At 37.3% G+C, this 16183-nt stretch overlaps 1 protein-coding gene across 2 annotated transcripts in view; it reads left to right on the top strand.

Annotated features, from left to right (window-relative positions):
• kcnh5b (potassium voltage-gated channel, subfamily H (eag-related), member 5b) overlaps positions 1 to 16183 on the top strand; it is a 152925-nt gene that overhangs the window by 94142 nt on the left and 42600 nt on the right. For both annotated transcript variants that reach the window (XM_055006156.1, XM_055006157.1), the window contains exon 12: positions 11748 to 11944. In XM_055006156.1, coding sequence (XP_054862131.1) covers positions 11748 to 11944 — 197 coding nt within the window. The remainder of the gene's footprint in view (positions 1 to 11747; positions 11945 to 16183) is intronic.

The raw sequence follows: 16183 nt of genomic DNA, 5'->3' as shown, positions 1-16183 counted from the left end.
TTTAAACAACGTGGTTAGTTTTTGCTGTTTAATATGTAATTCAGTAACCTGGTGTAAACTTTGATTTTCATTCATTCCAACCATTAATTGATTATCGGTTGCTAAGGTGGTATTGTAGAGAGTCTGGCAAGTTGAAGAGTTGTTGTACATGAGTCATAAGTTCAAAATAATTCACGTACGGAGTCTGAGAAAACTGTCATTTATGTGCGTCATGGACTTTAATGGAGCTGATGTATAAAAGAAAACAGGAAGAACATTAGATGACTAAACTAAAATAGTCCGATAAAGACTTAATTTAGTGTAATTTTACTCTGTATTTTCTGAACATATTTCATCTCCAATCTGTCATATTTTTAGAACGCAGGAAAATCTGTCTTGTTCTTGTGAGTGAAGGTGACGCTTTTACGACCTTTAAGATCTGAATGGACTTCAAGAACCAAACAAGTCACTGGAACAGGACATCAGCAGCATAATGAGACTTTTTATTTCTTATTTCTGTAAACAGTTCATCAGAAACACTTTAAAGCTCAAACATCCACAAACGGCAGCAACTCGACGTCATTCCAGACTTTAAACAGCAGCTTATCAACTGCTGTCAGGTTGCAGAGCTGCAGAATTCATGAGCAGAAGGAGAATTGAGGAGGCAGAAACCAGGAATAACCAGGAGATAATGTCAGGAAGCTGCTTTTCATTTGGACTGGAACATTCAGCAGCCTCAGAGGAGCGTTTAGTGAACAACAAAAGATTATTACAACAGCAAGTCGACAACACTGGACACACAAAATAATAGAAACTTTACTGAACAGCAACAAAATAAGTTATTTTTATTTTAAGTTTAGGTGTTTCAGCCTTATCAAGACACTGTTCGGTTAGAACTTTCACAGCTAATGACTAAAATATCAGGTAAACCAGAAAAAGGCTGTAAAACTGGACACTGTAATTGCAACGTTTTTAAAATTCCTGTTTTGGTAAATTACTCCATATGGTATTAAAATAAATGCAGCATTTGTTTATTAGTTACTGATAATCAGAAATAACGGCAACATAGATGTGACTGTAAAACAAACAAAAACACAAACGTAACAGGCAAAAACTGGAATAATCTTCATGTCAACAGCTGTATTTTTGCAAATAGTAATTTGTCCTTCAACAGTGTGTAAATGCAAAATTACAGTTTTTATTGCATTGAAATCAGCAACTAATATCACTATTTCACAGATTTGTTTGCAGTTATTTGAAGGAAAAATATGTATATTAATTTCAAGTAAAAAATAAGACAGAAAAGATTGCTGAAGGTCTGATTTAACTGATGAATATGTGTGTGTGTGTGTGTGTGTGTGTGTGTGTGTGTGTAAGCCCAAAGTTGTACATCATGTCAACACCAAAAATCAGTTTTATCTTTTTTTATATTTTACTTTAATAGTAATTTGTTCTTTTGCAGTGTGACTGTAAAATGACACAATTGAATTGTGTTTAAATCCACTAAAATATTGATATTTTGCAGATATTTGCCATCATTTTTACACTATTCATTCGTTTTTAACATATTTTTTCTGTCAGTTTAATGTCAACAAAACAGAGAATGTTTGACAGGAGGATGTAGAAAGCTGAAACAATAAAACAGGACCAGAGTGGACGTCCTCTTTAACTCCATTAGAATCTGAATCTGAGCGGACGGAGCTTCATAAAAAGCTTATTAGATGTTTGAGGAGCTGCTTCGTCTCTCAGAGGACATTAATCAATAAACGGTGGATTGTGCAGTTGTTTTCCTCCAGACTGACATTTAGAATTTATTGAGTTTCGCTGCTTCTCAGGGTTCAAACATAAGATTCACTAAGAAGGAAACCGAACAGGAAGCTGAAGAAATGGAGTTAAATGGAAAAAGGGGAGTTTTAAACCTGATAAATTTACTGTTTTCATCATATTCTGCAAAAGAAAACAGAGCCGGCGTGAAATTTTCAGCTTAATTTAATTCTACTTTATATTTCTAAAGGATTTTTATTTTACAACCTTTTCAAATACGTCGATAACTTAAACTTAACTTAATTTAAACTGTGGAAAGAGAGTCAGGCTTTTATTTTCTAACTTCTTGGGTTTTCTGGAGGCTTCATTTGACAAATTTTTCTCTGCATTTTAAGATATTTTGGAAAATTTGAGTAGTTTTTTCCACGTATTTTGCAAGGTTGTAGTTCAACCTAATAACTCTGAATTTATGTCACATGAATGTTGGTCAGAGTTGAATATTTGGACTCAACAACAACAAAAGCAATAATTTGCTCAAATATTTTCACATGACAGCTTCTATGGAATTTTGTTCCACCAACAAACTACATTGAGTCCTTTTCCAATCAAAAATATTTCTAAATACTACTTTAAACCATCTGAAATTATCCAGATATGAAATGATAAAGGAGGGGAGTTGAAGATTTCAAGCCGATCTCATTAAGTTTCCTCAATTTGAGTTTAGTTTTAAATTAACTAATGCAGAAATTTGACTTTAAATTACACATGATAATGTTTGAAACCTAAAAGGTTCTATAAATCAATAAATTAGATTTTTATTTTGTGATAGGGACGTGTTTCTTCGCCTGTAGAGATTTTTTAGCCAAATAAACCAAACAAAATAAAGCAGAATATTTAGTTGAAGACAGTAAAAGTCCGCCTGGTTGTGTTGAACAATAACAACCAAACTACATGTTGGCAGAGGAGTGAGTTCTCTTAAACCCTCGAGTGTCTCTGAAGGACCCTTCAGGGTCCACGGACTCCATGTTGGACAACAGTGAAGCTCTCTGATCCTAATTGGAAGTTGTCAAACTTGGTGTCACTTAGCAACCAGAGAAAAGCAGCGAATCTCAGAGCTGCAGCAGAACAAAGCAGCTGTGAGGAATAAAGAAGATGATGCTGGAAGGAGAGCTGAGGAGTCGCAGTAAAAACTAAAGGTTGAAGGATTTAAAAAGAGACGTCACTCTAAAAATCCATCCTCTATGTTGAAAAGAAACTGAAAAACAAAGCAGAAATAAAGGATAATTAGGCAGAATAGAAGAAACTGAATGTTCGTTTGGATGTAGATGAAGAGAATCAACCCTTTCAGCTGTTTTCATGGTGATTTAATTTGGTTTAAGGCTTTTATCATGGTCATTATAAGGTCTAGATGTACAAACAGGGTCTGGTTTATTCCAGAAAAGTCTCAGTTATTAGATGTTCCATTACTTGTTTTGATAACACCTGCAGATTTTTTTGCATTAGCCTTCAAAAAAGGTTTTGTTGTGAAGCATGGTGGCGGCAGCATCATGATGTGAAGCACGGTGGTAGCAGCATCATGATGTGAAGCACGGTGGTGGCAGCATCATGATGTGAAGCACGGTGGTGGCAGTATCATGATGTGAAGCATAGTGGTGGCAGCATCATGATGTGAAGCATGGTGGTGGCAGCATCATGACGTGAAGCACGGTGGTGGCAGCATCATGACGTGAAGCATGGTGGTGGCAGCATCATGATGTGAAGCACGGTGGTGGCAGCATCATGATATGAAGCATGGTGGTGGCAGCATCATGATGTGAAGCACGGTGGTGGCAGCATCATGACGTGAAGCATGGTGGTGGCAGCATCATGATGTGAAGCACGGTGGTGGCAGCATCATGATGTGAAGCACGGTGGTGGCAGCATCATGATGTGAAGCATGGTGGTGGCAGCATCATGATGTGAAGCATGGTGGTGGCAGCATCATGATGTGAAGCATGGTGGTGGCAGCATCATGATGTGAAGCACGGTGGTGGCAGCATCATGACGTGAAGCATGGTGGTGGCAGCATCATGACGTGAAGCATGGTGGTGGCAGCATCATGACGTGAAGCACGGTGGTGGCAGCATCATGACGTGAAGCATGGTGGTGGCAGCATCATGATGTGAAGCATGGTGGTGGCAGCATCATGACGTGAAGCATGGTGGTGGCAGCATCATGATGTGAAGCACGGTGGTGGCAGCATCATGATATGAAGCATGGTGGTGGCAGCATCATGATGTGAAGCACGATGGTGGCAGCATCATGATGTGAAGCATGGTGGTGGCAGCATCATGATGTGAAGCACGATGGTGGCAGCATCATGATACGAAAACTGTATTTTATGCATCATTTTCAATCATTTTCAAATTAAAAGTTTCTCCAGTCACTGTAAAATGTAGTTATATTTTATTGAGTTTCTTACCAGGTTTTTATTAAATTTTATAGATTATTATTTTCTTTTTCCATAAATCTTCTGCTCGTTTCCAACCTTGGATAAATTTTCCTCAGCAGCTGAATGAACAGACGCCGTCAGCCTCTTAGCCTGAATTATCTATTAACGATTTCTGGGCCATCTCTGAGAAAACTCACCCCCCCTCTTTTTTTTTTTGTTTTTGCCAAAACGAGGAGCTGATTAATTTTTGAATCCATTATTCATGCTGGGTTATGAGAAGGGGATTCTGCTCTGGACTCTTATTCACACAGCAATATGTTCTGGCCCAGCGAGCCTCTAAACACATATGAGTCTGGCTGTAGATGCAGTAATAAGAACCAGCGCTGGGATGTTTGGATGGAAATGATTAGAGGAGGAATTCATTAAGAGCCCAGGTTAAAGGGACAACCTGCCACTGACAGCTTCCTGCTTTTTCAGAGCTTTTAATGACTTTCTCAACACTGAAGCAACATAATGTCCTCAGAGATCCTTAACTCCTCACCTCCAGTTCCAATGTTAGAAATGCACACAGCTACATCGATGCTTCAAACCCCCTTTTAAGATTTTCTCCTCCTTGCTTTTCTACATTGAATTATGCTTGATTTAATTCGGCTTTTTGACGATAATAAAATGTCAAATTTAAAACAGATTTCTTCGCCTAATTCAAGGTGGTGGCAGCATCATGATGTGAAGCATGGTGGTGGCAGCATCATGATGTGAAGCATGGTGGTGGCACCATCAAAATGAAAGCATGTGGTGGTGGCAGTATCATGATGTGGTTGATGTTTCTTGGCAGCAGGCCCATAAAGGTTTGTAAAATTCGACGGTTGCTTAACTTCAAGGTCATTGATCACCACAGAAGTCTTTGTCATGCCCCTTTAGTAGCTAAACCCCCACAATGCTCTCTGCTTGAACATGAACTTCCTGCAGTGTGAGTGATGCCTCCTCTGGTCTCTACAGTATTAAACAATAAGAGGCTCCACCTGGTGGAACTACTAGGTACTACAGCTGTTCTACAATACATTTCTTGACATCATGCAGAGAATACAGGTTGTTTCCGTCTTTTGTAGCTTGTGGAGGTTGTGAGACCATTCGATTAGCTGCACAACAGTAGAACCAGGCAGTTGTTCGTGTAACTATTTAGTAGTTTGCGTTTATTTAGCCATATGTGAAACTTCTTGACGTTTATTCTGACCAGCATCTGGTGAAACTTGCTCCTGTTGAACAAACTATGACTCCAGTTTAGTCCAGTTTTGTTGCTAAGATAACGCGACTGATGTATTAAATAGGTGTAACCACTGCAAGATGGATGGATGGATGAGTTATTACTGGTGCAAAATTCGTCATTACTGACTTTGGGAAACATTTATTGGAGATAAATTCTCCACTCGTCAGTGTTTTCAGTTCTCAACGATACATCACTAACTAAAAACTCTGGACGACACACACCAAGCTGTAGTTTCCAGAAGATACACCCCATATCCATCGATTAACACCATCATGCATCGTCTCTCAGTTGTAAGAAGAAACATTATCTGAGAGTAAATGTGATTTCCTTCCTCCCGTTGAGAGTTGTGGTGAGAATAAAACTCCTCAGACGTCTGAACCGTTCAGCAGCTCATCTCGTTGTCGGCCTGAGCAGCAGAACTAAAGACTAAATCACCTGCAGGGATCGTATTAGAGGCTGTAATCGTTACTGTTGTTTATAATTGTGTTGTTGTGGAACTGAGTTATAAATTATTTGCAGTGAAGCTGTTTGAAAACCAAAAGTTATTTTAATGTATTCAGCTGCTTTACAAGATGAATTTACTTAATATATTGATATTTTAATAACACATTGGTGTAGGTGGATATTAAATAAAGTTATTCGTGCACTGATTTGTTTTAAAAAGTTTTATTTCGATGTTGTGAAGAGATATTTGTCCAGAAACAGCAGCTTTGTGCAGTCCATGGCCTCAGATGTGCTGCAGATGTTCAGACAGCTGTTCATGCAACATAAATAATTCTGAATATCCAGTAGATACTCGTGTAGCATCCAAGTCTGAAATACATCAACAGCTGTGTAGAAAAACTCTGTAAAGTAGGCGACAATCTCAACACAACTTTAGATCGGACCTTGTTGCTTTTCCATGTTTACTGTATCGTCTTGTAGTGCAGTAGCAGCTACCTGTTTACTAAAACTGGACTAAATTTAGCTGAAAGTGATAAAACGTCGCAGATTATAGCTTGTATTTAGTGGTGTTTTGACAAGTTCCTGAAGATCTCTTGAGTCCAGTCAAATCCATCATTAAAAATGGAAGGAAAATGGAACATGAATAAATCTGACTAGAGCAGGATGTCCTCGAAGAAAGAGACTAATGAGGGAGGCCACCAAGACAACTATGATTCCTGCAGCATCCAAATGTTCATCTATTAACTACTAACTCGAAGAGATGGAATATTTATCCGATCACATATTTTACACGTCTAATAATTAATTGACATTAATTTGTAGATATTTGTTTTCACTTTGACATTAAAGAGTCTTTTTTGCAAATTTCTTGTCCAAAAATCCAAATTTAATCGACCGTGACGTGATGCTGAAAAGGAACAAAAGGTTCAAACCTCTGGAGGCGGTGAATACTTTAATATCCTTTGTAGTTTTTATATCCTTTGTAGTTTTTATATCCTTTGTAGTTTTTATATCCTTTGTAGTTTTTATATCCTTTGTACTTGTACTAGCATGACGCAAACTACTACAACTCGTGTTTCATCACTTCAGCTACAACCATTAGCATATTAATGTAAAGACGCCTTCACCTCCCCTCTCAGAGCGCAGCCCACGTGTTGCTGTCAGCGGATGGTAATTAATACATCAATTATTCTAATTAATGGCCTCATTAGCATAAGTGGTGCTGATTAAAACCACGCCGATCACGTCGGGACGCTTCTGGCAGACGGAGTTCCTCGGCTTCATTAAACTTGGTTATTACTTCTCCTGGTGAGTCGTTCATCATTGAAGCGTCCGTCTGAAGGTGGAATCCTCCGTTTGTCGGAACTGAAGTGGGAGTTTGGAGTTTCAGCTCCGCCTCCTCGCTGTGGATAATGGAGCAGCATCAGCAGCCTTTTCACCGGACCGTCATCCTGTCGAGCTGCTCCGGCAGATAAAGAAACACAGACGCCCACAGCCAATCTCACTTTCTGCTGATGGAGGACGTCAGGATGTTGAACTGGAGCTGGAGCTGCTGCAGACAAGAAAAAACCCACAGCAGACCTCATTTAAATCCAGAAAATGATCTGTACGAACTCCAGCATCCAGTTCTGGTGGTTTTAGTCGAGATAAAGTGTCACCAATTGGGATGATATCAGAAAAACTAACCTCAGCACTGGATTAAATCTTTTTTTTTTTTTTTTTTCATCTGCCACTGCTATTTTTAGCTGTAAAAGTAAAGAAAAAATAAGAAAAATAATAACAGCCAACATGAGACTGAAACAGATTCCAAATGTGATTATGAAATAAATCAGAGGCTCGAATAGATGGCATTTTTCTGTCAACACAAAACAACAAAACACAGACACGCAGTGACAGAAATGAGACACAAAACAACAAGAAGCAGCAACAAAATGACAAAAAATAGACACAAAATGACACAAATAAGACACACAATGACACAAAATATCCAAAAACAGACACAAAATGACAAAAATTAGACACAATTGATCCAAAACAGCAAAAAACTGACACAAAATGACAAAAACATGCACACAATGAGAAAAATTAGACACAAAATGACAAAAAAGATACAAATAAGACTCAAAACAACAAAAAACAAAGACAAAACATCACAAATTAGACACAAAATGACAAAAATAAAACACAAATTACACAAAAAATAACAGACAAAAATAAGATGCAAATGACACAAGAAAGATCCAAAACAGCAAAAAGCAGACACAAAATGACAAAAATGAGACACAAAATGACAAAAAAACACACAAAGCAACAAAAAACAGACACACAATGAGAAAAATTAGACACAAAATGACAAAAAAATATAAATAAGACTCAAAACAATAAAAACAGACACAAAATGACACAAATGAGACATAAAACGAGACAGATGACACAAATGAAACATAAACCAAGTAAAAGCAGACCCAACAGACTCTCCATCCAGTCTGGTGCGAGTTGTCGTCATCCAGCAGCTAATTGGAGGATCTCTGCTGCTCTCCAGGGAGCTCATTGCTGCTGTTGGTGGAGGAAGAAAGGATCCTTGAGGACAGGGAGGAGACACTGGAGATGATTCCACTCGGAGTGTCAGATGGACGGACTGGTTTCACTTCTAATGTGGGTCAGCTGTCAGGATGTCTGAGCTGAAGGTTGAAGCAGCTTCAACAGATGTGATTAGTTTTACTGCTGCAGAAACCTGGACGACTGGAAACCTCATTTTCTACCTGATAAAAAGCTTCTTGGATGGTAGAAACCTCCGATGTGAACATTTTTATGGTGTTTTATGTCTTATTGTGTGAAAACAAACTGTAAAAAATGTAAGTTTTTTGACTTAGATTTCATAAAATCACAGAAAAATTCCAGAACTGTGTATAATTTCCTTTAGAAGATATAATAACACCATTTTTATCATATTTAAATCTGTAGAAATGTCATTATTTTACAGATATTCAGTTATTTGAAGGGAAAATGTCTGGATTAAGGACTGAAAAGTGATAAATTCTTTTTTTTCACTTGTTTTACTTTTTAATGATTTGTTAAATTACAGATGAGAACTAGTACAAAAAATATACAGAAAAAAGGAATTTCCATGTTAACACTAAAAATACAGACCAAAACTGTAAATAATTTCCATTAGTTTTACTATGTTTAAATCAACCAAAATATTTTTATTTTACATTTTCCATTATTTTAAAAAATACAAAATGACAAAAATGAGACGCAAATTACACAAGACACAAAAAGGCAAAAAAGCCCCACACAAATAAGATACAAACACAAATGATGCAAACATGACACAAAATGACAAAAAACACACAAAATGACACAAACAATACATTAAAAACAAAAAACAGAGAAATTGACACAAATGAGACACCAATGACATGACATATACTGGACACAAAATGGCACAACAAAAAACAGACAAAATAACAAACACGCAAAATGACAAAAATGAGAATCAGATGATATAAACAACAAAAAACAGACACAAAATGACAAAACTGAGACACAAAACAAACAAAAAATAAAAAAACAGACACAAAATTATGCAAATGATAGATAAAATGACAGAAATAAAACAAATGACACAAGTCATGACAAAAACAGACACAGAATGATACAAATGAGACGCCAATGGTACAAATAAGACACAAAACTAAGAAAGACACAAAATGACAAAAATGATACATAAAATGATGCAAACAAGACAAACACCAAAGAAATGACACAAATGACACAAACAGTGCATTACAAACAAAAAAAACTGACGCAAAGTGACACAAATGATACATAAAATGATACAAACAAGACGCAAAACAGCAAAAAACAGACACAAAATTACACAAATGAGACAAAAATGACGGAAATAAAACAGAAATGACACAATTCTGGCATAAAATGACAAATTGGACACAAAACAACACAAATGAGACACAAGCGGTCTATCAATGGACTCCAGGCTTCAACCAATCAAAGAAGCTACACGTCATTATTCAAGTGGTTTTAATGTTGTTTCAATCATCATGAGTTCAAATTAAATCATAAATAATCACAGATTTTCACTGAAGGGAGCAGAAAAGTCCAAGAATGAATCTGAATGTTTTAATAAATAAGGAGCTTAAACCTGCAGCAAACATGAAATAAATCTTCATATTTCAGACCAGAACTCCATGTGTTGCTGCACAAAAGACCTGATGTTTGATTTAACTCCAGAAGGAAACAGTTTCTTCTTCTTTTCATCTTTTTATTTTGTCTCCTGCAGCTAAACGACATCCATTAGCTCAGTTTATTCTGTTTTAAAAGTTGCTCTCTGATGGAATCGCTGAAACTGAGGCTGCTGCTCTGGTTGCTAAGGACCGTCCAGGTGTTGCTAAGGAAGGCGAAGTGAGGCGGCAGGTTTATTTTAATGTTTCACTGCAGATCATCGTCCTCTGATCCATTAAACTGATATTTTAAATGCTTCCTGTTTGTGTTACATCGTCTTTAAGTCACAGGTGTGTCTGCAAACCATCTGATTAATCAGTCAACTGACCAATATCACCTCCAGCTACACTGTAAAAACTATTTAAAATGGGTGAAAACAATAAAAAACTAGCCTTAAAAATAATGTAATGTTCAAAAACAGTGAAAATAATGAAAATATCAGCAAATATCTGTGGAATAATTAGATTTTTAGCTCATTTAAAGGCAGTAAAACAGAGTAGTTTGGGCTTTTTTTTTTTACAATTGACATTTAAATTATTTATTTATGAATTCAGTAAATGTTATCTGCAATTAAATAAAACTGGGAAAATCTGTTAAAACCTATATATATTATTCACCATTGTTTTGGTGAATTTACTAGATATTATCTTAATTTAAAAAACCTTGTAAAGTTTCTAAATTATTCACCATTTTTAAACCTTTAATATACCGATTTTTTGCAAATATCTGTAAAATAATGATAATTTTTGCTGATTTAAATACAGGATTTTAAAAAAGTACTTTTTCATGACATTTAAATTAATATTTTTTCTGAATTCACTAGATATCTGTAATTTAATGAAGCAGGGATATTCTGTAAAAGTTTATAAATTATTCACCATTTTTAAATCCTTAATATAATTTTTCTTTTTGACAAATAGTAGTTAGATTTTTTACATCTGACTGTAAAATTATTCAAATTTTTTACAGTATTTAAATCAGACAAAAACTGGTATATTAGAGATATTTTCCATTATTTGAAAGAAAAATTGTTACATTACAGATAAAAAAAATGCTAAATAATTTTTAAATTGTTATTTTACGGAGTTTCACTTTGTCTTACAGTATAATATTCAGTAAATTCACAGAAAAAAATTAATTTATTGTATAAATACATTCTACCTATTTTGTCTTAGAATCAACTCAAATCCAAAGCAAAAACTGTCAGCTGGTGCTATTTTCTTAATAAAATGAACATTTGGTGCATGAAATGTTAGAAAACTGTATAAAATATCTACTGTCTACTATCACCATCCATCATAATTTCGTGTCTTTAAAGTTCTCCTTTGTCCAACCAACAGTCTAAAAATCTCAAAATATAAAATTTTATGCTGCATAAAACAAAGAAAAGCAAAAATCCTTTTAATGATCAGCTGGAACCAGGTATTTTTTTAGCATTTACAGCAAGAAAAGAATTGATTGTACAACAGATAAGTATCCAGGATCTGAGAATTTCTAATAAAATCTGTGCGAATCTCTTGCCTCTTTTATAAAGCTGCCACCTTATCAAACAACTGTTGCATCTGTAATTACTCCTGAGACTCTAAACCTTGATTTTCTTGTCTGCTGTGTTTCCAGGTAAAGGCGACGTGTTCGGAGACGTCTTCTGGAAGGAAACCACTCTGGCCCACGCCTGCGCTAACGTCCGGGCGCTAACCTACTGCGACCTCCACGTCATCAAGAGGGAAGCTCTGCTCAAAGTCCTGGAGTTCTACACGGCGTTTGCCAACTCCTTCTCTCGAAACCTCATCCTCACCTGTAACCTGCGCAAACGGGTAAGAAAGCCCAGAAATCCAGGAGGCATAACCATTTTGTTGAGACTCCACCATGATGACTGGCGTGGTCCTTAGTGGTCGCTGTGTGCTGTCTGGGAGGATTTTACTGGTTTATACAGAGAGCTTAAAAAGTTGAACAAAAATGGAAACTAATAGACGTTTTGCAGGTTTGGTAGGTGAACGATAGGAAAAAAAGTGGAGATCTCATCTAAATTTACTAGTTTGTAGAGATTGTTTCTCTAATATGGTTCAAAATGAAATCCCAACTTCAGTCGAAACATTTTGAAGCTAAAACATTCTTGTGATCTAGTCCAATGTGAAATTGATCTTTCAGTTAAAAGACATGAGATAATGTGGAATATTTTTTATTGATTACCTTTATTGACCTGAAATTTCTTTGTCATATTTAAGCTAAGGATGTTTACCGAAGAGTAAAAGCAGATAGAGGCTTGATTTTGTTGCCAAAGCTAACATTTGCTAACTAGCTAGCTAGCAACTAGTTCACTTACCCAACTCATTATGTTATCACAGATGTTTACCGAAGAAAAAAAAGTAGATCGAAGCCCGACTTGGTTGCCAGGGCTAACATTTGCTAACTAGCAAAACAGTTAAGTTACCTAACTCATATGTTATCACTGCATCACCTGTTTCTTTTTCCATTTTTTCTGGAAAAAATTAAGGCAGGTAACTAACCTCAGGTTTCACAGTGACGTTGTGAGGGGGAACAGGTGTTTGACAGTACAAATGTTCTGGCTGCTAGCAAAAAGTTTTCCATGAGCTTCAGGTTGAAACATGGCGCTACACTGGTGCTACACAGAGTGGAACGAATGGAGTTAAGGCTGGAATCAGGTGCAACTGTTGTACACAAACATATGTGAAGCAACTGGAGATGTTGGGTACTCTTGTTGATGTTTGTGCCATTGTTGGTCTCCTTCTAAGAACAACAAATTCAAGAATTTCCATTGTGATTAAAAGCATTTTATATAGCTTCGTATCAACTCAAATCCAAAGCAAAACTGACCCGGTTTCATCGACGGTTCTTGTTTCCCAGTCGCATTTAAACTGCTCACTAACTGGCTATCTAGAGACATGCTAATGCTAGTTAGGAATAATGAATAATACTGGACCTATGCAGTTTTTATTTAAGGGAAAACTGCATTTTATTTTATTTTTTGAGACATCCTGTTGATGATTTTTGTAGAATGCTGCAGACCTGAGCCAGAGTTGCTGCTTTTGCTGTGGAGAAGTGAATGGTTTGAGTTGTTGTGCTGCTTCGATGCTGCATTTAAAAACAAATCGTGACTCCGTGGCTGCTGAAATCATTCAGAATTGATCCATGTCTGAATAAATGTAGTCAGACTTCTGCAGGTTCACTTGTTGAGTCAGAATTTAAACCTTGAATGTTGTTTATTGAAATCCAGCTCTGGAGCCTGAATCCACTTCAGACTTGTACTTTCTGACTTTTTACTGAGGGAGTCTGACACTTTCTGACGTAGCTGCTGATGTTTTGTACGAATGATTCAGCCAGAAGAGTTTTGTGTCAATTGCAAGAAGCCTGTTGAACTTTGTAAAGATTTCCTGCCATTTCTGCACCTGTTTGAACTGTCGATTCGGGCCATTTGACCTGCCATCCCCCCTCACATTTTCCACGTTCACATTTCCTGCTCTTCTTTCATAACGAGCCTATTGTTGTTGTTTACTCGTCCTCAAGTTGTTTTTCATGCTTCATATTCTCTCGGCTCGACAGGTCGCCTCCAACACGATAAATTATACATCGGATGCTGGTAGCCTCATTACGTCTGTTGCCCTTTTGCCCGTTCTTACTGATGTCCTAGCAGGCGGCCTCCTCGCAGCAGCAGTTTTCAGTCACTGCAGTTTGTTTGTGTGCGTCTTTTCATTTCACTGCATAATTTATGGATTATGATTTATTGATAGGTCTTTCTTATCTATTAACCCTGTATCCGGGCCCGTCTGTGACCATATGCATACTTTTTTTTGCACATAGACTCAAAGAAACTGCTGTTTTTCCACCTTTACGAACAGTTTGGGCCTATATGAGCTTCTAAAATACCTGCGGTGGATAATTATACCTCGGATGTTCGCGTCATCTCTTGAACTGCTTCAGATAGTGCAGTGATGCTTTGATCGTGGCTCCAGCTCTTAAGTAATGACAGATATTTATGGAAATTACATAAAAATGCGTATTGATCACTGTCATCAAAAGGAAATGATCTTAATGCAGGCTGCAGATCTTTGAAACATGGTGATGGCTGCTTATTGATCCACTCTTGTACTTACGGGACAAAACTTTAAAAGTCCGTTTTATCTGAGGAAAGTATTTACTGAATTTAACAAAACCAACCCTGGGTAAAAGTCTTCTTCCTCCAGCCTCCTAACAAGAGCTTTGTTTCCCTTTGAAACTGGAAATGTTTCCTACTACATCATATTTTCACTTTTCAGGGAGGAAATATGTTTTCTTAAGAGTAACTGAGATGTAGTTTAGTTGTTTAGGAACAATTTTTAGTGAAATGTCTGAGAACCACTGGATGTTGTGCTGTGATAGCTAATGTTAGTAGGGATGTTGTGTTGCTTGAGGTCATTAATCATCAAAGAAGTCTTTGTCATGGTGCCCGTTGCTAGCTAACTCCCACAATGTTCTCTGCTTGCCCACTACCTATGGTCAGAATGATCCCATTTTCTAGTCTCTATAGTAGTAAACAGGAAGAGGTTCCACCTGACTTTTTCTTGCCAGAGGTTATTAATCATCACAGAGGTCTTTGTCATGGTGCCCGTGGCTAGCTAAACTCTCACAATGCTCTCTGCTTGCTAAAATGAACTGCTCATAGTTAGAGTGAATGTCACTCATGGTTGCTACAGTATTAAGCCGTTACATACCTGGTTAATTCTTGCCAAAGGTCATTAATCGTCACAGACGTCTTTGTCATGGTGCCCATTGCTAGCTAACCCCAACAATGCTCTCTTCTTGCACACATTAACTATCTATAATCAGAGTGATCACCTTTTCTAGAATCTACAGTATTGAACAATAAGAGGTTCTACCTGATTTCTTCTTGCCAGAGGTCATTAAGTGTCCCAGACATTTATGTCATGGTGCCCATCTCCCACAATGCTCTCTGCTTGCTAAAATGAACTGCTCATAGTTAGAGTGAATGTCACTCATGGTTGCTACAGTATTAAACCGTTAGATACCTGGTTATTTCTTGCCAGGGGTCAGTTGGAGTGAATAACTTCCTTTGTTTGCTACAGTAATAAACCGCTAGAGGCTCCACCTGATTTTTTTCTTGCCAAGCATCATTAGTCACCACAGAAGTCTTTGTCATGGTGCCTGTTGCTAGCTAAACCCCCACAATGCTCTCTGCTTGCTAACATGAACTGCAGTCTGAGTGATGCCTCCTCTGGTCGCTACAGTATTAAACAGTAAGAGGCTCCACCTGATTTCTTCTTGCCAGAGGTCATTAATCATCACAGAAGTCTTTGTCATGGTGCCCGTTGTGAGCTAAAACTCCAACAATTCTCTCTTCTTGCCCACATTAATTACCTATGGTCAAAGTGATCACCTTTTCTGGTCTCAAAAGTATTAAACAGAAAGAGGTTCTACCTGATTTCTTCTTGCCAGGGGTCTTTAATGTTCACAGAAGTCTTTGTCATGGTGCCCATTGCTAGCTAAACCTCCCACAATGGTCTGTGTTTGCTACAATGAACTACTCATAGTTAGAGTGAATGTGTCTTTTGGTTGCTACAGTATTAAACTGTTAGAGGCTCTACCTGATTTCTTTTGCCAGAGGTCATTAAGTGTCACATAAGTCTTTGTCATGGTGCCCATTGCTCTCTAACCCCAACAATGCTCTCTTCTTGCCCACATTAACCACCTATAGTCAGAGTGATCACTTTTTCTAGTCTCTGCAGTATTAAAGAATGAGAGGCTCCACCTAGTGGAACAACTAGATACTACAGCTAAACATCTAAGTGACCGAGGAGTCATGTCTTGGTGGCCAATACTGACCAAGGCATTTGTTTACTCTTTACAAACATCCGTCGTGTGTTTTTGGGTAACTTCTTTAATTTCCTTGTAATTTAATTAAAATATCTACCGAGAGAGAACTAAGAAAATACTTTGACAGGACAAAGTTCATGGGTTGAATTTTACCCTTGTCCCAAGACAAAATTCACATTTTTGCACAACTATGGCCTGCTGTTCTACTGCAGTGGAATCCAGTG

The sequence above is a fragment of the Amphiprion ocellaris genome, chromosome 20 (assembly GCF_022539595.1).
Source record: "Amphiprion ocellaris isolate individual 3 ecotype Okinawa chromosome 20, ASM2253959v1, whole genome shotgun sequence".
NCBI classification, from domain to species: Eukaryota; Metazoa; Chordata; class Actinopteri; family Pomacentridae; genus Amphiprion; species Amphiprion ocellaris.
This window is presented reverse-complemented; position numbering and strand designations above follow the sequence as displayed.